Source organism: Aulonocara sp. 'chitande type north' Nkhata Bay, linkage group LG15, assembly GCF_057382095.1.
Source record: "Aulonocara sp. 'chitande type north' Nkhata Bay isolate Kocher_YH1m ecotype deep benthic linkage group LG15, A_spYH_male_GT1.1, whole genome shotgun sequence".
NCBI classification, from domain to species: domain Eukaryota; kingdom Metazoa; phylum Chordata; class Actinopteri; order Cichliformes; family Cichlidae; genus Aulonocara; species Aulonocara sp. 'chitande type north' Nkhata Bay.
This window is the reverse complement of record NC_141358.1, coordinates 12,402,915-12,424,403: the sequence shown is the minus strand read 5'-3', so window position 1 is coordinate 12,424,403 and position 21,489 is coordinate 12,402,915. Positions and strand designations below refer to the sequence as shown.

The 21,489-nt window shown below is 42.1% G+C and overlaps 3 protein-coding genes and 1 non-coding gene across 5 annotated transcripts in view; 3 read left to right on the top strand and 1 right to left on the bottom strand.

Annotated features, from left to right (window-relative positions):
* The first annotated feature begins 572 nt into the window (after positions 1 to 572).
* On the top strand, positions 573 to 8,193 carry LOC147312624 (uncharacterized). The gene is made up of 3 exons (XM_086264214.1): positions 573 to 2,431; positions 6,235 to 6,604; positions 6,857 to 8,193. The coding sequence occupies exons 1-3, from the start codon at positions 1,061 to 1,063 to the stop codon at positions 7,750 to 7,752; spliced, it is 2,637 nt and encodes an 878-aa protein (XP_086120340.1). The 5' UTR covers positions 573 to 1,060; the 3' UTR covers positions 7,753 to 8,193.
* Positions 8,194 to 9,685: 1,492 nt separating this feature from the next.
* LOC147312623 (uncharacterized) lies at positions 9,686 to 17,165 on the top strand. Its single transcript, XM_086264215.1, has 3 exons — positions 9,686 to 11,544; positions 15,343 to 15,712; positions 15,965 to 17,165. Exons 1-3 carry the CDS (start codon positions 10,174 to 10,176, stop codon positions 16,858 to 16,860), a joined length of 2,637 nt encoding a protein of 878 aa, XP_086120341.1. The 5' UTR covers positions 9,686 to 10,173; the 3' UTR covers positions 16,861 to 17,165.
* Positions 17,166 to 17,603: 438 nt separating this feature from the next.
* LOC147312622 (signal recognition particle RNA) lies at positions 17,604 to 17,896 on the top strand. The gene has a single exon (XR_015125231.1).
* Positions 17,897 to 18,781: 885 nt separating this feature from the next.
* The window catches only part of akap12b (A kinase (PRKA) anchor protein 12b), a 53,935-nt gene continuing 51,227 nt past the window's right edge, over positions 18,782 to 21,489 (bottom strand). For both annotated transcript variants that reach the window (XM_086264212.1, XM_086264213.1), the window contains one exon: positions 18,782 to 21,138. The gene's annotated coding sequence lies outside the window, so the exon portion shown is untranslated. The remainder of the gene's footprint in view (positions 21,139 to 21,489) is intronic.

Below are 21,489 nucleotides of genomic sequence, written 5' to 3'. Positions count from 1 at the left end.
AAGGGCAGAGCAGGCTGTACCTGCTGCGGAGACGCAGGTCGTTTGGAGTGGAGGGCCCACTCCTGAAGAAATTCTATGACTCTGTTGTGGCTTCTGCTATCTTTTATGGCGTGGTCTGCTGGGGCGGCAGCATCTCTGCTGGGGACAGGAAGAGACTGAACAGGGTGATCCGAAGGGCCAGCTCTGTTCTAGGATGCCCTCTGGACCCAGTGGAGGTGGTGAGTGACATGCAGGAGAACGGCGGCTAAGCTGTCATCCCTGATGGACAACATCTCCCACCCCATGCAGCAGACTGTGACAGCACTGAGCAGCTCCTTCAGTGGGAGACTGCGGCACCCACGGTGTGGGACGGAGAGATTTCGCAGGTCTTTCCTCCCCACTGCTGTCAGACTCCATAATAAAGACTTTAACTGATCAAGCACACACATCCATACATATGCAATAATACTAAGTGCAATAATCCTTTCTGTCATCGTTGTATTTTTACTCAGTTGTATATAGTATTTGTATTTGTATTCTATTTTTATCTTATTGTATATTTATTTTATTTTATTCTACTGTATATAGTATTTTATTTTATTCTATTCTGTACAGTTGTGTACTGTATTTATTCTTATTGTATTCTAATTTTTGCCTCATAACTTTTGCACTGTCCACTTCCTGCTGTGACAAAACAAATTTCCCACGTGTGGGACTAATAAAGGTTATCTTATCTTATCTTATCTTAACGTAGCTGCTTCTCGCCGGGTGCGGTGGCGCGTGCCTGTAATCCAAGCTACCGGGAAGCTGAGGTTGGAGGATCGTTTGAGCTCACGAGCTCTGAGCTGCAGCAGGCTATGTCGATTAACACAAAATAATTATCCTCATTCAAAAGTCATGTAAGAACCTCATTGGCTTACGGAATGTTGATGTTATTTAAAAAATTCATACAAAAACATGACCTCATTCTAGAATGTCATGTGACAACCTCATTGGCTTATGGAATTGTGATGTCACAGGCTTCTGAATCCATAAATAGGGGTGAGGAGGTACAACTTTCAGTCCGTTATTTGCAGCACTTATGTTAGCAGCATTCAAACGTTCACCAGTAAAGCATTTTCAAACATCTGGATACTTTTCGTACTCACGGTATACAGACTCCAACATGTCTCAGAAAGAGCAAGAAAGACAAGAAGCTGACCCCAGCTCTATTCCATGGTATGAGTCCCTAGACCCTTACATCAGCTCTCTTCCTTGGGATGAACAGGTGGAATTAGAGGAAAAGCGATTGGAAGAAATGGAGAAGGAAAATCTCATGAACAGAGAAAAGATTAAGATCCTGACAGAAGAAAATGAGAGAAAGAGCGCTGAATTAGAAAAATTATCCTACCAGCTTCAGGAAAGGGAAGGTATTATTGAGGAGAAACAATGGGCTCTCCAAGATAAGAAGAATCACGAGCTCCAAGAAAAGCTTGATGAAGCTCTAGAAAAAATTCAAGATCTGCTCCAAAATGAGAAAAAAGAGAGCATTAAAGGGGATAAAATGCTCAAGAAGAATCAGGAGCTCCAAGAACAGCTTGATGGAGCTCTGGAAAAACTGAAGGAAATCCACCAAGAAGAGAAGCAACAGTCCACACAGCAGAGAGACATGCAGAGCAAACTCCAAGCCATGGAGGAAAAATACAAAGCGCTGCAGGTGAAACATGACAAAACTCTGCACAAAAGTCAACAGTTGCTTCAAGACAAGAAGCAAATGGAAATGAAACAGAAGGAAATGGACTCCAAGCTTGACGAGATGGAGGAAAAACACAGATCGCTCCAAATCAAGCTTGAGAAAACAGTGCACAGAAATAAAGAGTTCATTCAAGAGAGAGAGCAACAAGAAATGCTGGAGAAAGAAACAGACTCCCAGCTTGAAGTCTTGGAGGAAAAACTGAAAATGCTGCAACTAACTCTTGAGGAAACACTGCTCAAAAATAAAGAGCTGCTTCAAGAAAAAGACCAACAGAAAATACATCAGGAAGAAATGGATTGCAAGCTGAGGAACATCGAGAAACAAAATGAAGGCTTGCGAGTAATGCTTGATGAAGCTCTGGAGAGAAATAAAGAGTTTCTGCACGAGAAAGACCAACAGAAAATAAAAAAGGAAGAAATGGATTGCAAGCTGAGGCACATCAAGAAACAGAATGAAGGCTTGCAAGTGATGCTTGATGAAGCTCTGGAGAGAAATAAAGAGTTTCTTCACAAGATAGACCAACAGAAAATAAAAAAGGAAGAAATGGATTGCAAGCTGAGGAACATTGAGAAACAAAATGAAGGCTTGCGAGTAATGCTTGATGAAGCTCTGGAGAGAAATAAGGAGATCCTCCAAGAAAAGAAACAAGAGCCCGTAGAGCAGAGAGACCTGCAGAGCAAACTCCAAGCCATGGAGGAAAAATACAAAGCGCTGCAGGTGAAACATGACAAAACTCTGCACAAAAGTCAACAGTTGCTTCAAGAGAAGAAGAAACTGGAAATAAAACAGAAGGAAATGGACTCCAAGCTTGACGAGATGGAGGAAAAACACCGATCGCTCCAAATCAGGCTTGATAAAAAAGTGCACGGAAATAAAGAGCTTCTTCAAGAAAAAGACCAACAGAAAATACAACAGGAAGAAGAAAAACTTCATCTCCAGAGGAAAAATCAAGCACTCCAAGAATTGTATAACGAAACAAAGTACAAATCAACTGTACTGGAAGAAGAAAAGAAAAAGCTGGAAAAACAATGCTCAGCGATGCAGAGTAGCATCAATGAGATGCTGAGAAAAAATACCGAACTTGAGGAACTTTCTAAGACCTTGAAGTACAAAAACACTGAAATCCAGGCGCAAAAGCAAGAACAACAGAAAACACATAAAGACCTGCAGTGTAGACTTCAAGAAATCCAGAAGAGAAACCAGCAGCTGGAAGACATGCACACAGATGTGCACAAGGCAAAGCGAATAGAGGAGGCAACAGTTAAAGAACTGAAAGACAAGCTTAAAGAAAAACAAGAACAATTAGAAGACATGGTGAAAAGATGCAACAAACTTGAGAAAGAAAACGCAGAAACAATCGATGAGCTGAAAACCCTCATCATTGAGAAAAAAGTGCTGGTGGAAGAGTATCTGAAAAAGAAGAAAAAACGCTTCCACTGGTTCTGGAGGAGGGGCACTGCTGCTTCTCACCTGATGTAACCTCGTCTTCCTCCACCTCTATTCCATCTTCATTTCCCCCCTTCCCCTCCCTCCTTTTTCTTTTTTCACCCTCACCCCCCGACCAGTCCCGGCAGTTGACTGCCCCCTCCTGAGCCTGGTTCTGCCATAGGTTTCTCCTTTAGGTGTCTTTCACTTTAAAAGGAGTTTTTCCTATCCACTGTCGCCTGCTGCTTGCTCAGAGGGGATTGTTGGGGTTTTCTCTCATCTCTCTCTTTCATTCTTTCTATCCTTTCCCCCCCTTCTGCCTTTTCCTTTACCCAATAAACACAATTGCCCACATTTTACATTTGTTTGAAAAATGTCTTCATTCAACAATAATTCATCTTAGGTATAAAAACAAGAAATAGGTAATAGCTGCATGTGTGTTTGTGTGTGTGCATAATATACATACTTGTTTCCCAGAAAGATTTAATACTAGATGGATAGAGACAGGTTTTAAAGACTAGAAATGAAAACATGTGAGTCCTGTCTTTAAATAAAAATATATAATTCCCTATATTCCTATCTATTCTTGACATTGAAGCTTTACTCTTCTTGATATTGTGACAAAATACTCTTGGGTTAACCACGAGCTTTCTAAAAACTTGCATATAACAATTGTGCACCATTCATTCCTCATCTTTGCTGCCCATCATTACAACTTTGCTAATGATGGGCAGCAGGTTAGTGTCATGATGTCACCTCAGACATAGTTAAAAGCCCTGTTAAAAGCCCTGATGCCGTCATTCACCTCCTACATCGTTCCCTCGCTCACCTGGAGACCGCTGGAAGCACTGTGAGAATCATGTTCTTTGATTTCTCCAGTGCCTTCAACACCATTCTTCCCTCGGTTCTAAAGGACAAGCTGGTGAACTCTGGAGTGGACCATCACCTCACTACCTGGATCCTGGACTACCTCACCGACCAACCACAGTATGTGAGGACTCAGGGCTGTGTGTCGGACAGGGTCGTCTGCAGTACGGGGGCCCCACAGGGAACGGTTCTGGCTCCGTTCCTCTTCACCATCTACACTGCAGACTTCTCCCACAATTCCACCCAGTGCTTCCTGCAGAAGTTCTCTGATGACTCTGCAATAGTCGGCCTCATCACTGATGGGGACGACAAGGAGTACAGAGGTCTGACCCAAGACTTTGTGGACTGGTGCCAGCTGAACTACCTCCAGATCAACGCCAGTAAAACCAAGGAACTGGTGGTAGACTTCCGCAGGCACAAGCATTCTCCACTGCAACCACTGAACATCCAAGGTATGGACATTGAGGCTGTGGACAGCTACAGGTACCTTGGTGTTCATCTGAACAATAGACTGGACTGGACTGGACTCATAACTCAGACGCCCTCTACAGGAAAGGGCAGAGCAGGCTGTACCTGCTGCGGAGACGCAGGTCGTTTGGAGTGGAGGGCCCACTCCTGAAGAAATTCTATGACTCTGTTGTGGCTTCTGCTATCTTTTATGGCGTGGTCTGCTGGGGCGGCAGCATCTCTGCTGGGGACAGGAAGAGACTGAACAGGGTGATCCGAAGGGCCAGCTCTGTTCTAGGATGCCCTCTGGACCCAGTGGAGGTGGTGAGTGACATGCAGGAGAACGGCGGCTAAGCTGTCATCCCTGATGGACAACATCTCCCACCCCATGCAGCAGACTGTGACAGCACTGAGCAGCTCCTTCAGTGGGAGACTGCGGCACCCACGGTGTGGGACGGAGAGATTTCGCAGGTCTTTCCTCCCCACTGCTGTCAGACTCCATAATAAAGACTTTAACTGATCAAGCACACACATCCATACATATGCAATAATACTAAGTGCAATAATCCTTTCTGTCATCGTTGTATTTTTACTCAGTTGTATATAGTATTTGTATTTGTATTCTATTTTTATCTTATTGTATATTTATTTTATTTTATTCTACTGTATATAGTATTTTATTTTATTCTATTCTGTACAGTTGTGTACTGTATTTATTCTTATTGTATTCTAATTTTTGCCTCATAACTTTTGCACTGTCCACTTCCTGCTGTGACAAAACAAATTTCCCACGTGTGGGACTAATAAAGGTTATCTTATCTTATCTTATCTTAACGTAGCTGCTTCTCGCCGGGTGCGGTGGCGCGTGCCTGTAATCCAAGCTACCGGGAAGCTGAGGTTGGAGGATCGTTTGAGCTCACGAGCTCTGAGCTGCAGCAGGCTATGTCGATTAACACAAAATAATTATCCTCATTCAAAAGTCATGTAAGAACCTCATTGGCTTACGGAATGTTGATGTTATTTAAAAAATTCATACAAAAACATGACCTCATTCTAGAATGTCATGTGACAACCTCATTGGCTTATGGAATTGTGATGTCACAGGCTTCTGAATCCATAAATAGGGGTGAGGAGGTACAACTTTCAGTCCGTTATTTGCAGCACTTATGTTAGCAGCATTCAAACGTTCACCAGTAAAGCATTTTCAAACATCTGGATACTTTTCGTACTCACGGTATACAGACTCCAACATGTCTCAGAAAGAGCAAGAAAGACAAGAAGCTGACCCCAGCTCTATTCCATGGTATGAGTCCCTAGACCCTTACATCAGCTCTCTTCCTTGGGATGAACAGGTGGAATTAGAGGAAAAGCGATTGGAAGAAATGGAGAAGGAAAATCTCATGAACAGAGAAAAGATTAAGATCCTGACAGAAGAAAATGAGAGAAAGAGCGCTGAATTAGAAAAATTATCCTACCAGCTTCAGGAAAGGGAAGGTATTATTGAGGAGAAACAATGGGCTCTCCAAGATAAGAAGAATCACGAGCTCCAAGAAAAGCTTGATGAAGCTCTAGAAAAAATTCAAGATCTGCTCCAAAATGAGAAAAAAGAGAGCATTAAAGGGGATAAAATGCTCAAGAAGAATCAGGAGCTCCAAGAAAAGCTTGATGGAGCTCTGGAAAAACTGAAGGAAATCCACCAAGAAGAGAAGCAACAGTCCACACAGCAGAGAGACATGCAGAGCAAACTCCAAGCCATGGAGGAAAAATACAAAGCGCTGCAGGTGAAACATGACAAAACTCTGCACAAAAGTCAACAGTTGCTTCAAGACAAGAAGCAAATGGAAATGAAACAGAAGGAAATGGACTCCAAGCTTGACGAGATGGAGGAAAAACACAGATCGCTCCAAATCAAGCTTGAGAAAACAGTGCACAGAAATAAAGAGTTCATTCAAGAGAGAGAGCAACAAGAAATGCTGGAGAAAGAAACAGACTCCCAGCTTGAAGTCTTGGAGGAAAAACTGAAAATGCTGCAACTAACTCTTGAGGAAACACTGCTCAAAAATAAAGAGCTGCTTCAAGAAAAAGACCAACAGAAAATACATCAGGAAGAAATGGATTGCAAGCTGAGGAACATCGAGAAACAAAATGAAGGCTTGCGAGTAATGCTTGATGAAGCTCTGGAGAGAAATAAAGAGTTTCTGCACGAGAAAGACCAACAGAAAATAAAAAAGGAAGAAATGGATTGCAAGCTGAGGCACATCAAGAAACAGAATGAAGGCTTGCAAGTGATGCTTGATGAAGCTCTGGAGAGAAATAAAGAGTTTCTTCACAAGATAGACCAACAGAAAATAAAAAAGGAAGAAATGGATTGCAAGCTGAGGAACATTGAGAAACAAAATGAAGGCTTGCGAGTAATGCTTGATGAAGCTCTGGAGAGAAATAAGGAGATCCTCCAAGAAAAGAAACAAGAGCCCGTAGAGCAGAGAGACCTGCAGAGCAAACTCCAAGCCATGGAGGAAAAATACAAAGCGCTGCAGGTGAAACATGACAAAACTCTGCACAAAAGTCAACAGTTGCTTCAAGAGAAGAAGAAACTGGAAATAAAACAGAAGGAAATGGACTCCAAGCTTGACGAGATGGAGGAAAAACACCGATCGCTCCAAATCAGGCTTGATAAAAAAGTGCACGGAAATAAAGAGCTTCTTCAAGAAAAAGACCAACAGAAAATACAACAGGAAGAAGAAAAACTTCATCTCCAGAGGAAAAATCAAGCACTCCAAGAATTGTATAACGAAACAAAGTACAAATCAACTGTACTGGAAGAAGAAAAGAAAAAGCTGGAAAAACAATGCTCAGCGATGCAGAGTAGCATCAATGAGATGCTGAGAAAAAATACCGAACTTGAGGAACTTTCTAAGACCTTGAAGTACAAAAACACTGAAATCCAGGCGCAAAAGCAAGAACAACAGAAAACACATAAAGACCTGCAGTGTAGACTTCAAGAAATCCAGAAGAGAAACCAGCAGCTGGAAGACATGCACACAGATGTGCACAAGGCAAAGCGAATAGAGGAGGCAACAGTTAAAGAACTGAAAGACAAGCTTAAAGAAAAACAAGAACAATTAGAAGACATGGTGAAAAGATGCAACAAACTTGAGAAAGAAAACGCAGAAACAATCGATGAGCTGAAAACCCTCATCATTGAGAAAAAAGTGCTGGTGGAAGAGTATCTGAAAAAGAAGAAAAAACGCTTCCACTGGTTCTGGAGGAGGGGCACTGCTGCTTCTCACCTGATGTAACCTCGTCTTCCTCCACCTCTATTCCATCTTCATTTCCCCCCTTCCCCTCCCTCCTTTTTCTTTTTTCACCCTCACCCCCCGACCAGTCCCGGCAGTTGACTGCCCCCTCCTGAGCCTGGTTCTGCCATAGGTTTCTCCTTTAGGTGTCTTTCACTTTAAAAGGAGTTTTTCCTATCCACTGTCGCCTGGTGCTTGCTCAGAGGGGATTGTTGGGGTTTTCTCTCATCTCTCTCTTTCATTCTTTCTATCCTTTCCCCCCCTTCTGCCTTTTCCTTTACCCAATAAACACAATTGCCCACATTTTACATTTGTTTGAAAAATGTCTTCATTCAACAATAATTCATCTTAGGTATAAAAACAAGAAATAGGTAATAGCTGCATGTGTGTTTGTGTGTGTGCATAATATACATACTTGTTTCCCAGAAAGATTTAATACTAGATGGATAGAGACAGGTTTTAAAGACTAGAAATGAAAACATGTGAGTCCTGTCTTTAAATAAAAATATATAATTCCCTATATTCCTATCTATTCTTGACATTGAAGCTTTACTCTTCTTGATATTGTGACAAAATACTCTTGGGTTAACCACGAGCTTTCTAAAAACTTGCATATAACAATTGTGCACCATTCATTCCTCATCTTTGCTGCCCATCATTACAACTTTGCTAATGATGGGCAGCAGGTTAGTGTCATGATGTCACCTCAGACATAGTTAAAAGCCCTGTTAAAAGCCCTGATGCCGTCATTCACCTCCTACATCGTTCCCTCGCTCACCTGGAGACCGCTGGAAGCACTGTGAGAATCATGTTCTTTGATTTCTCCAGTGCCTTCAACACCATTCTTCCCTCGGTTCTAAAGGACAAGCTGGTGAACTCTGGAGTGGACCATCACCTCACTACCTGGATCCTGGACTACCTCACCGACCAACCACAGTATGTGAGGACTCAGGGCTGTGTGTCGGACAGGGTCGTCTGCAGTACGGGGGCCCCACAGGGAACGGTTCTGGCTCCGTTCCTCTTCACCATCTACACTGCAGACTTCTCCCACAATTCCACCCAGTGCTTCCTGCAGAAGTTCTCTGATGACTCTGCAATAGTCGGCCTCATTACTGATGGGGACGACAAGGAGTACAGAGGTCTGACCCAAGACTTTGTGGACTGGTGCCAGCTGAACTACCTCCAGATCAACGCCAGTAAAACCAAGGAACTGGTGGTAGACTTCCGCAGGCACAAGCATTCTCCACTGCAACCACTGAACATCCAAGGTATGGACATTGAGGCTGTGGACAGCTACAGGTACCTTGGTGTTCATCTGAACAATAGACTGGACTGGACTCATAACTCAGACGCCCTCTACAGGAAAGGGCAGAGCAGGCTGTACCTGCTGCGGAGACGCAGGTCGTTTGGAGTGGAGGGCCCACTCCTGAAGAAATTCTATGACTCTGTTGTGGCTTCTGCTATCTTTTATGGCGTGGTCTGCTGGGGCGGCAGCATCTCTGCTGGGGACAGGAAGAGACTGAACAGGGTGATCCGAAGGGCCAGCTCTGTTCTAGGATGCCCTCTGGACCCAGTGGAGGTGGTGAGTGACATGCAGGAGAACGGCGGCTAAGCTGTCATCCCTGATGGACAACATCTCCCACCCCATGCAGCAGACTGTGACAGCACTGAGCAGCTCCTTCAGTGGGAGACTGCGGCACCCACGGTGTGGGACGGAGAGATTTCGCAGGTCTTTCCTCCCCACTGCTGTCAGACTCCATAATAAAGACTTTAACTGATCAAGCACACACATCCATACATATGCAATAATACTAAGTGCAATAATCCTTTCTGTCATCGTTGTATTTTTACTCAGTTGTATATAGTATTTGTATTTGTATTCTATTTTTATCTTATTGTATATTTATTTTATTTTATTCTACTGTATATAGTATTTTATTTTATTCTATTCTGTACAGTTGTGTACTGTATTTATTCTTATTGTATTCTAATTTTTGCCTCATAACTTTTGCACTGTCCACTTCCTGCTGTGACAAAACAAATTTCCCACGTGTGGGACTAATAAAGGTTATCTTATCTTATCTTATCTTAACGTAGCTGCTTCTCGCCGGGTGCGGTGGCGCGTGCCTGTAATCCAAGCTACCGGGAAGCTGAGGTTGGAGGATCGTTTGAGCTCACGAGCTCTGAGCTGCAGCAGGCTATGTCGATTAACACAAAATAATTATCCTCATTCAAAAGTCATGTAAGAACCTCATTGGCTTACGGAATGTTGATGTTATTTAAAAAATTCATACAAAAACATGACCTCATTCTAGAATGTCATGTGACAACCTCATTGGCTTATGGAATTGTGATGTCACAGGCTTCTGAATCCATAAATAGGGGTGAGGAGGTACAACTTTCAGTCCGTTATTTGCAGCACTTATGTTAGCAGCATTCAAACGTTCACCAGTAAAGCATTTTCAAACATCTGGATACTTTTCGTACTCACGGTATACAGACTCCAACATGTCTCAGAAAGAGCAAGAAAGACAAGAAGCTGACCCCAGCTCTATTCCATGGTATGAGTCCCTAGACCCTTACATCAGCTCTCTTCCTTGGGATGAACAGGTGGAATTAGAGGAAAAGCGATTGGAAGAAATGGAGAAGGAAAATCTCATGAACAGAGAAAAGATTAAGATCCTGACAGAAGAAAATGAGAGAAAGAGCGCTGAATTAGAAAAATTATCCTACCAGCTTCAGGAAAGGGAAGGTATTATTGAGGAGAAACAATGGGCTCTCCAAGATAAGAAGAATCACGAGCTCCAAGAAAAGCTTGATGAAGCTCTAGAAAAAATTCAAGATCTGCTCCAAAATGAGAAAAAAGAGAGCATTAAAGGGGATAAAATGCTCAAGAAGAATCAGGAGCTCCAAGAACAGCTTGATGGAGCTCTGGAAAAACTGAAGGAAATCCACCAAGAAGAGAAGCAACAGTCCACACAGCAGAGAGACATGCAGAGCAAACTCCAAGCCATGGAGGAAAAATACAAAGCGCTGCAGGTGAAACATGACAAAACTCTGCACAAAAGTCAACAGTTGCTTCAAGACAAGAAGCAAATGGAAATGAAACAGAAGGAAATGGACTCCAAGCTTGACGAGATGGAGGAAAAACACAGATCGCTCCAAATCAAGCTTGAGAAAACAGTGCACAGAAATAAAGAGTTCATTCAAGAGAGAGAGCAACAAGAAATGCTGGAGAAAGAAACAGACTCCCAGCTTGAAGTCTTGGAGGAAAAACTGAAAATGCTGCAACTAACTCTTGAGGAAACACTGCTCAAAAATAAAGAGCTGCTTCAAGAAAAAGACCAACAGAAAATACATCAGGAAGAAATGGATTGCAAGCTGAGGAACATCGAGAAACAAAATGAAGGCTTGCGAGTAATGCTTGATGAAGCTCTGGAGAGAAATAAAGAGTTTCTGCACGAGAAAGACCAACAGAAAATAAAAAAGGAAGAAATGGATTGCAAGCTGAGGCACATCAAGAAACAGAATGAAGGCTTGCAAGTGATGCTTGATGAAGCTCTGGAGAGAAATAAAGAGTTTCTTCACAAGATAGACCAACAGAAAATAAAAAAGGAAGAAATGGATTGCAAGCTGAGGAACATTGAGAAACAAAATGAAGGCTTGCGAGTAATGCTTGATGAAGCTCTGGAGAGAAATAAGGAGATCCTCCAAGAAAAGAAACAAGAGCCCGTAGAGCAGAGAGACCTGCAGAGCAAACTCCAAGCCATGGAGGAAAAATACAAAGCGCTGCAGGTGAAACATGACAAAACTCTGCACAAAAGTCAACAGTTGCTTCAAGAGAAGAAGAAACTGGAAATAAAACAGAAGGAAATGGACTCCAAGCTTGACGAGATGGAGGAAAAACACCGATCGCTCCAAATCAGGCTTGATAAAAAAGTGCACGGAAATAAAGAGCTTCTTCAAGAAAAAGACCAACAGAAAATACAACAGGAAGAAGAAAAACTTCATCTCCAGAGGAAAAATCAAGCACTCCAAGAATTGTATAACGAAACAAAGTACAAATCAACTGTACTGGAAGAAGAAAAGAAAAAGCTGGAAAAACAATGCTCAGCGATGCAGAGTAGCATCAATGAGATGCTGAGAAAAAATACCGAACTTGAGGAACTTTCTAAGACCTTGAAGTACAAAAACACTGAAATCCAGGCGCAAAAGCAAGAACAACAGAAAACACATAAAGACCTGCAGTGTAGACTTCAAGAAATCCAGAAGAGAAACCAGCAGCTGGAAGACATGCACACAGATGTGCACAAGGCAAAGCGAATAGAGGAGGCAACAGTTAAAGAACTGAAAGACAAGCTTAAAGAAAAACAAGAACAATTAGAAGACATGGTGAAAAGATGCAACAAACTTGAGAAAGAAAACGCAGAAACAATCGATGAGCTGAAAACCCTCATCATTGAGAAAAAAGTGCTGGTGGAAGAGTATCTGAAAAAGAAGAAAAAACGCTTCCACTGGTTCTGGAGGAGGGGCACTGCTGCTTCTCACCTGATGTAACCTCGTCTTCCTCCACCTCTATTCCATCTTCATTTCCCCCCTTCCCCTCCCTCCTTTTTCTTTTTTCACCCTCACCCCCCGACCAGTCCCGGCAGTTGACTGCCCCCTCCTGAGCCTGGTTCTGCCATAGGTTTCTCCTTTAGGTGTCTTTCACTTTAAAAGGAGTTTTTCCTATCCACTGTCGCCTGCTGCTTGCTCAGAGGAGATTGTTGGGGTTTTCTCTCATCTCTCTCTTTCATTCTTTCTATCCTTTCCCCCCCTTCTGCCTTTTCCTTTACCCAATAAACACAATTGCCCACATTTTACATTTGTTTGAAAAATGTCTTCATTCAACAATAATTCATCTTAGGTATAAAAACAAGAAATAGGTAATAGCTGCATGTGTGTTTGTGTGTGTGCATAATATACATACTTGTTTCCCAGAAAGATTTAATACTAGATGGATAGAGACAGGTTTTAAAGACTAGAAATGAAAACATGTGAGTCCTGTCTTTAAATAAAAATATATAATTCCCTATATTCCTATCTATTCTTGACATTGAAGCTTTACTCTTCTTGATATTGTGACAAAATACTCTTGGGTTAACCACGAGCTTTCTAAAAACTTGCATATAACAATTGTGCACCATTCATTCCTCATCTTTGCTGCCCATCATTACAACTTTGCTAATGATGGGCAGCAGGTTAGTGTCATGATGTCACCTCAGACATAGTTAAAAGCCCTGTTAAAAGCCCTGATGCCGTCATTCACCTCCTACATCGTTCCCTCGCTCACCTGGAGACCGCTGGAAGCACTGTGAGAATCATGTTCTTTGATTTCTCCAGTGCCTTCAACACCATTCTTCCCTCGGTTCTAAAGGACAAGCTGGTGAACTCTGGAGTGGACCATCACCTCACTACCTGGATCCTGGACTACCTCACCGACCAACCACAGTATGTGAGGACTCAGGGCTGTGTGTCGGACAGGGTCGTCTGCAGTACGGGGGCCCCACAGGGAACGGTTCTGGCTCCGTTCCTCTTCACCATCTACACTGCAGACTTCTCCCACAATTCCACCCAGTGCTTCCTGCAGAAGTTCTCTGATGACTCTGCAATAGTCGGCCTCATCACTGATGGGGACGACAAGGAGTACAGAGGTCTGACCCAAGACTTTGTGGACTGGTGCCAGCTGAACTACCTCCAGATCAACGCCAGTAAAACCAAGGAACTGGTGGTAGACTTCCGCAGGCACAAGCATTCTCCACTGCAACCACTGAACATCCAAGGTATGGACATTGAGGCTGTGGACAGCTACAGGTACCTTGGTGTTCATCTGAACAATAGACTGGACTGGACTCATAACTCAGACGCCCTCTACAGGAAAGGGCAGAGCAGGCTGTACCTGCTGCGGAGACGCAGGTCGTTTGGAGTGGAGGGCCCACTCCTGAAGAAATTCTATGACTCTGTTGTGGCTTCTGCTATCTTTTATGGCGTGGTCTGCTGGGGCGGCAGCATCTCTGCTGGGGACAGGAAGAGACTGAACAGGGTGATCCGAAGGGCCAGCTCTGTTCTAGGATGCCCTCTGGACCCAGTGGAGGTGGTGAGTGACATGCAGGAGAACGGCGGCTAAGCTGTCATCCCTGATGGACAACATCTCCCACCCCATGCAGCAGACTGTGACAGCACTGAGCAGCTCCTTCAGTGGGAGACTGCGGCACCCACGGTGTGGGACGGAGAGATTTCGCAGGTCTTTCCTCCCCACTGCTGTCAGACTCCATAATAAAGACTTTAACTGATCAAGCACACACATCCATACATATGCAATAATACTAAGTGCAATAATCCTTTCTGTCATCGTTGTATTTTTACTCAGTTGTATATAGTATTTGTATTTGTATTCTATTTTTATCTTATTGTATATTTATTTTATTTTATTCTACTGTATATAGTATTTTATTTTATTCTATTCTGTACAGTTGTGTACTGTATTTATTCTTATTGTATTCTAATTTTTGCCTCATAACTTTTGCACTGTCCACTTCCTGCTGTGACAAAACAAATTTCCCACGTGTGGGACTAATAAAGGTTATCTTATCTTATCTTATCTTAACGTAGCTGCTTCTCGCCGGGTGCGGTGGCGCGTGCCTGTAATCCAAGCTACCGGGAAGCTGAGGTTGGAGGATCGTTTGAGCTCACGAGCTCTGAGCTGCAGCAGGCTATGTCGATTAACACAAAATAATTATCCTCATTCAAAAGTCATGTAAGAACCTCATTGGCTTACGGAATGTTGATGTTATTTAAAAAATTCATACAAAAACATGACCTCATTCTAGAATGTCATGTGACAACCTCATTGGCTTATGGAATTGTGATGTCACAGGCTTCTGAATCCATAAATAGGGGTGAGGAGGTACAACTTTCAGTCCGTTATTTGCAGCACTTATGTTAGCAGCATTCAAACGTTCACCAGTAAAGCATTTTCAAACATCTGGATACTTTTCGTACTCACGGTATACAGACTCCAACATGTCTCAGAAAGAGCAAGAAAGACAAGAAGCTGACCCCAGCTCTATTCCATGGTATGAGTCCCTAGACCCTTACATCAGCTCTCTTCCTTGGGATGAACAGGTGGAATTAGAGGAAAAGCGATTGGAAGAAATGGAGAAGGAAAATCTCATGAACAGAGAAAAGATTAAGATCCTGACAGAAGAAAATGAGAGAAAGAGCGCTGAATTAGAAAAATTATCCTACCAGCTTCAGGAAAGGGAAGGTATTATTGAGGAGAAACAATGGGCTCTCCAAGATAAGAAGAATCACGAGCTCCAAGAAAAGCTTGATGAAGCTCTAGAAAAAATTCAAGATCTGCTCCAAAATGAGAAAAAAGAGAGCATTAAAGGGGATAAAATGCTCAAGAAGAATCAGGAGCTCCAAGAACAGCTTGATGGAGCTCTGGAAAAACTGAAGGAAATCCACCAAGAAGAGAAGCAACAGTCCACACAGCAGAGAGACATGCAGAGCAAACTCCAAGCCATGGAGGAAAAATACAAAGCGCTGCAGGTGAAACATGACAAAACTCTGCACAAAAGTCAACAGTTGCTTCAAGACAAGAAGCAAATGGAAATGAAACAGAAGGAAATGGACTCCAAGCTTGACGAGATGGAGGAAAAACACAGATCGCTCCAAATCAAGCTTGAGAAAACAGTGCACAGAAATAAAGAGTTCATTCAAGAGAGAGAGCAACAAGAAATGCTGGAGAAAGAAACAGACTCCCAGCTTGAAGTCTTGGAGGAAAAACTGAAAATGCTGCAACTAACTCTTGAGGAAACACTGCTCAAAAATAAAGAGCTGCTTCAAGAAAAAGACCAACAGAAAATACATCAGGAAGAAATGGATTGCAAGCTGAGGAACATCGAGAAACAAAATGAAGGCTTGCGAGTAATGCTTGATGAAGCTCTGGAGAGAAATAAAGAGTTTCTGCACGAGAAAGACCAACAGAAAATAAAAAAGGAAGAAATGGATTGCAAGCTGAGGCACATCAAGAAACAGAATGAAGGCTTGCAAGTGATGCTTGATGAAGCTCTGGAGAGAAATAAAGAGTTTCTTCACAAGATAGACCAACAGAAAATAAAAAAGGAAGAAATGGATTGCAAGCTGAGGAACATTGAGAAACAAAATGAAGGCTTGCGAGTAATGCTTGATGAAGCTCTGGAGAGAAATAAGGAGATCCTCCAAGAAAAGAAACAAGAGCCCGTAGAGCAGAGAGACCTGCAGAGCAAACTCCAAGCCATGGAGGAAAAATACAAAGCGCTGCAGGTGAAACATGACAAAACTCTGCACAAAAGTCAACAGTTGCTTCAAGAGAAGAAGAAACTGGAAATAAAACAGAAGGAAATGGACTCCAAGCTTGACGAGATGGAGGAAAAACACCGATCGCTCCAAATCAGGCTTGATAAAAAAGTGCACGGAAATAAAGAGCTTCTTCAAGAAAAAGACCAACAGAAAATACAACAGGAAGAAGAAAAACTTCATCTCCAGAGGAAAAATCAAGCACTCCAAGAATTGTATAACGAAACAAAGTACAAATCAACTGTACTGGAAGAAGAAAAGAAAAAGCTGGAAAAACAATGCTCAGCGATGCAGAGTAGCATCAATGAGATGCTGAGAAAAAATACCGAACTTGAGGAACTTTCTAAGACCTTGAAGTACAAAAACACTGAAATCCAGGCGCAAAAGCAAGAACAACAGAAAACACATAAAGACCTGCAGTGTAGACTTCAAGAAATCCAGAAGAGAAACCAGCAGCTGGAAGACATGCACACAGATGTGCACAAGGCAAAGCGAATAGAGGAGGCAACAGTTAAAGAACTGAAAGACAAGCTTAAAGAAAAACAAGAACAATTAGAAGACATGGTGAAAAGATGCAACAAACTTGAGAAAGAAAACGCAGAAACAATCGATGAGCTGAAAACCCTCATCATTGAGAAAAAAGTGCTGGTGGAAGAGTATCTGAAAAAGAAGAAAAAACGCTTCCACTGGTTCTGGAGGAGGGGCACTGCTGCTTCTCACCTGATGTAACCTCGTCTTCCTCCACCTCTATTCCATCTTCATTTCCCCCCTTCCCCTCCCTCCTTTTTCTTTTTTCACCCTCACCCCCCGACCAGTCCCGGCAGTTGACTGCCCCCTCCTGAGCCTGGTTCTGCCATAGGTTTCTCCTTTAGGTGTCTTTCACTTTAAAAGGAGTTTTTCCTATCCACTGTCGCCTGCTGCTTGCTCAGAGGGGATTGTTGGGGTTTTCTCTCATCTCTCTCTTTCATTCTTTCTATCCTTTCCCCCCCTTCTGCCTTTTCCTTTACCCAATAAACACAATTGCCCACATTTTACATTTGTTTGAAAAATGTCTTCATTCAACAATAATTCATCTTAGGTATAAAAACAAGAAATAGGTAATAGCTGCATGTGTGTTTGTGTGTGTGCATAATATACATACTTGTTTCCCAGAAAGATTTAATACTAGATGGATAGAGACAGGTTTTAAAGACTAGAAATGAAAACATGTGAGTCCTGTCTTTAAATAAAAATATATAATTCCCTATATTCCTATCTATTCTTGACATTGAAGCTTTACTCTTCTTGATATTGTGACAAAATACTCTTGGGTTAACCACGAGCTTTCTAAAAACTTGCATATAACAATTGTGCACCATTCATTCCTCATCTTTGCTGCCCATCATTACAACTTTGCTAATGATGGGCAGCAGGTTAGTGTCATGATGTCACCTCAGACATAGTTAAAAGCCCTGTTAACGTAGCTGCTTCTTGCCGGGTGCGGTGGCGCGTGCCTGTAATCCAAGCTACCGGGAGGCTGAGGTTGGAGGATCGTTTGAGCTCACGAGCTCTGAGCTGCAGCAGGCTATGTCCATTGGGTGTCCGCACTAAGTTCGGCATCGATATGGTGATCCTGGGGGAGCCTGGAACCACCAGGTCACCTAAGGAGGGGTGCCCAGGTCGGAGACGGAGCAGGTCAAAGCCCCCATGCTGCTCAGTAGTGGGATTGCACCTGTGAATAGATTTTGTAGAGCAGCCTGAGCAATACAGCGAGACCCAATCTTTATACACATCCTTATACCTGTCTCTACCTCACACAGCAGCCTCATCAGCATGTCTTGGTCTTTTTAATTCAAGTCCAAAACACTCACAAATTTGCTGCTCTGCTTGTCCTGCACCACCTCCACCTGCAGGACAGCTGCAACTACATCCTCCACCCTAAACATGCCACCGCCCAGCAGGTGGAGACAAACTCAAAGTAGGACATTTATTCAGGTGAATTTTTGGTTTCATATTTGCATCTTATAACCACAGATTTGAATGACTGTCTTGTAAAAAGGTTTATCAGGAGTTAACTGTCCACTGAGGAATTATCTTTTTTAAAGGCACAAATATAACAATATGTGATTATTATCTAACAGTATCGAGAAAATTCCAGTCAGCTCGCTCAAATATTGTATTTAAAACAAGAACTATCATAAGGTGAGGTTTTTGATCATTTCAATCAATTTCTCCCTCTTATGAGTCTTTCTTTTCTTTTGTCCTCTTATGTATTCATTTATTTCTGTTTTTTACTTTTAATTTTCTTTCCTTTTTCAAATTTAAAGTGATTTGTAGTCATTTAGTAACTATAATCTGTCTTATTTTATCCCACAATTTTTTTCTGGGTTCAGTCTGGTATGGTGCTGTCACAGTGCAACAATCTGGTAGTCATACCTTTTTTTTTCAGTAGTGCTTCCTTGGTGTAATGTACCTCAAGTAGCTTCGAGAAGTATTGCTCAAGACCACTTTAAAAAACACAGCTCTTTGGAAGCAAAATCTAAAGAAATAAGGGGTGGCTTAAGACTTTTGCACATTATTATACCAAAGTGTATTTATGCACTCTTCATAATCACTAAATATTGTTGTTACCTGATGGTGAGTCATCATGATTTAAAGTATTCACGTTACACACCGTTTTTCTCTAACTTTATTGAATGAAATATAGAAGTTTCTGAATCCTTACTATTAACAGCTTGGGAAATATAACAGACATGCTACATGAATATTATGCTAAATGCCTGCAGGTTAATCGTTAATATTACAACAATATGATTTAAGTACATACAGTAGGTATACAATCTGTACAAATGTTAACAGGTTCACAGTTAAGAGTGTTACAAAAAGCAGGGAGGACTGAAGGTGGGCGGGTGCCCCTAAATGCTTAATATACAATATGCTGCAATAGCAAAAGTCTTTAGTCTGCCTTTTTCTTTTTAAATGACTTATTTTAAATAAAGCAAATATCACTAATGTAACAGGCCCTCTGGGGTCAAAGCAAAGTGAAGTGGTGACCTAGATAATGGTCCAGACTTCCTGATCCTTGACTTGTTTGGCAATAAAGCTGAGTGAAAGGGGAGCCTTCAGAGCTACTAGCATCACCCACTAAATTAAACTGATTGGATAATAGAACTCACATCTGAAGAGGTTCCTCGTTTTACTTTTAATTCATTGTTCAGGAGTTGTGACCAATAGGAAAGCGATTACTTTGGTGGTGAAACTGCATCACAGGGATGACGCAGATATTCAGAAATCATCTGCCAATAAATCTCCAAAAGAGGCCCCGACTTTTGACTCGGTTTTGAGTTTTGATGCCCAAATCAAAGTAGCTGAGTAGAGGCTTTGGGAATCTAATTGGATGCAACTGATTTCCTATCCTGTGAGCAATGGAAACCACGACTCCCTGATTTATCCTAACTTGATTTGGCTTTTAAATTAAGAGTAAAATGAGCTATTGTTTTTAATTTATGGTACCACGCTTTATTGATCAACCTCTTGGTCCACATCCTCCCTTGTGCCAATTTGTTGACCCTGAGCGACCATGCGTGGTGAACAAGCGCAGATCAAGTCAAAACTGGACGATGATGATCTCACATTTTACTAACTTTTAGTTAACATATAGCTGAAGTTCAAAAGAAAATGACACCAATGAGTGAAGACTAATGGGCTGCAGTGCTTTTTGTAGGCAGCAGAGGGCGTTAAAATTTCATTTCAAATGTAAATATAGTGCAGCAGAGAAAGTGTTAAACTGCTTCACATCAATTAGACATATTTCACAGAGAAAGTCAGAAAACAGGGTCATTAAACACTGCAGACAAGTGCAAGTGTTTCATGAATGCGCAAAAGTGCCATCAATATTCTTTGCACTGTTTACTGCATGCCTGTGTCACAGTATCAGATGAGGTGGTTTTAATAGTATTTTATTGTATTATTACATGAAACAATGAGTAACAATGTGTTTTTACAGTAAACCAGGCAGTGATTGTTTTCTTATCGACTTTGAGCTGCATTTTGATCGGGGTGTCGAGTGGCGAAGGACAAACTGTGACAAGAGAATGTGGCAAAAGTCAAACATGTGATGCATTTCTGAAAAGTATCATCATACTCTCTGCCCCTACTGCTTGTTTTCTCTGCCAGAGGAATAACACTTGTACCATGGCTTGCTACAAATCCTAATAACCTTTGAAAATGACAGTTAAAGCTGTGATACACTAAGCACTTTTTATGTAATACTTTCACATTTGTTTTGGTAAATTCTGATCATCCAGATACATTTAGTAAGAAATACTGTAGACATGGGCATCTAACTTTAAAGTCTGCTTTCTTATGTTGCTCAAAAATACCTGTTATATCACAGCTTAATATTAGAAATTAAAAAAACAGGCAACAAAGTCCATACAATAACAAAACAGAGCAAAATAAAGAAAAAAATAAAGACCTAGGAGTGAAAGTAAGAATAATCAAGATATAAATACAATTTACAGGATATTAATCCATCTCGTCACTTTCTAAGACCATCTTACTCTTCCTTCTTTTCACATACACGCACACACGCACATATGCACAGAAACACACTCAGCCGGGTTGCTGACTCTTGCGGTGTGCAACAAGGGCAATGGAAAGTCACTGGGACACTGTAGATACACTGCACTGACTACAAGCCAGATGGGATGCTTCTGGGGCAGAAGACATGCATGAGTGTGTGTTTGTGAAAAGTGTGAGTGAGTGGGTGGGGTGAGGGTGCAACAGTGGGTCGTCACGTTGCGGTGACAGGGCTGCAGGACGGGGTTGGAATACAGGTGGGAGGGCAGCTGGAGAGAATGGCGGTGCTGTTGCTCTTCTCTCTGGGCGGAATGGCCGAGGTCGTTCTCAACATGTTCTCCCAGAGCAGCTTCTTTTTGTCTCTTACTGTCTCTCTCTTTCTCTCCCTCATCACTCATGTCCTGGTCCAGACAGTGCGTCTCCCAGGCATCAGTCGCCTCCTTTCTGCTGCAGTGGAGAAGCACATAAAACATATATTAGGAAGAAGAAATGGCTGGATCTTGTCTTCTGTTATATTACATTAGGAAATAAAATCTTCCGAATCTCATCTTAAAGCTGTGTTAAATGTGGCTGAATTAGCATTAGCATCATATTGAATTACTGTGTTTATCTCCCGTTTCTGTTCCTGTCCAGCCTCTCATTGCATTGCTTAATACATATTTAAGCGAACTACGCCCAGTTTCCCCCTTGTCCTCGTATCTGGTCGTATCAAGTAACATCACACTGTATTTCGAAAACTGTGCTCACTATAAGAGGATAATTCAGTTAAAACTGAAAAGAAAAATGCCTGCTCTTTGA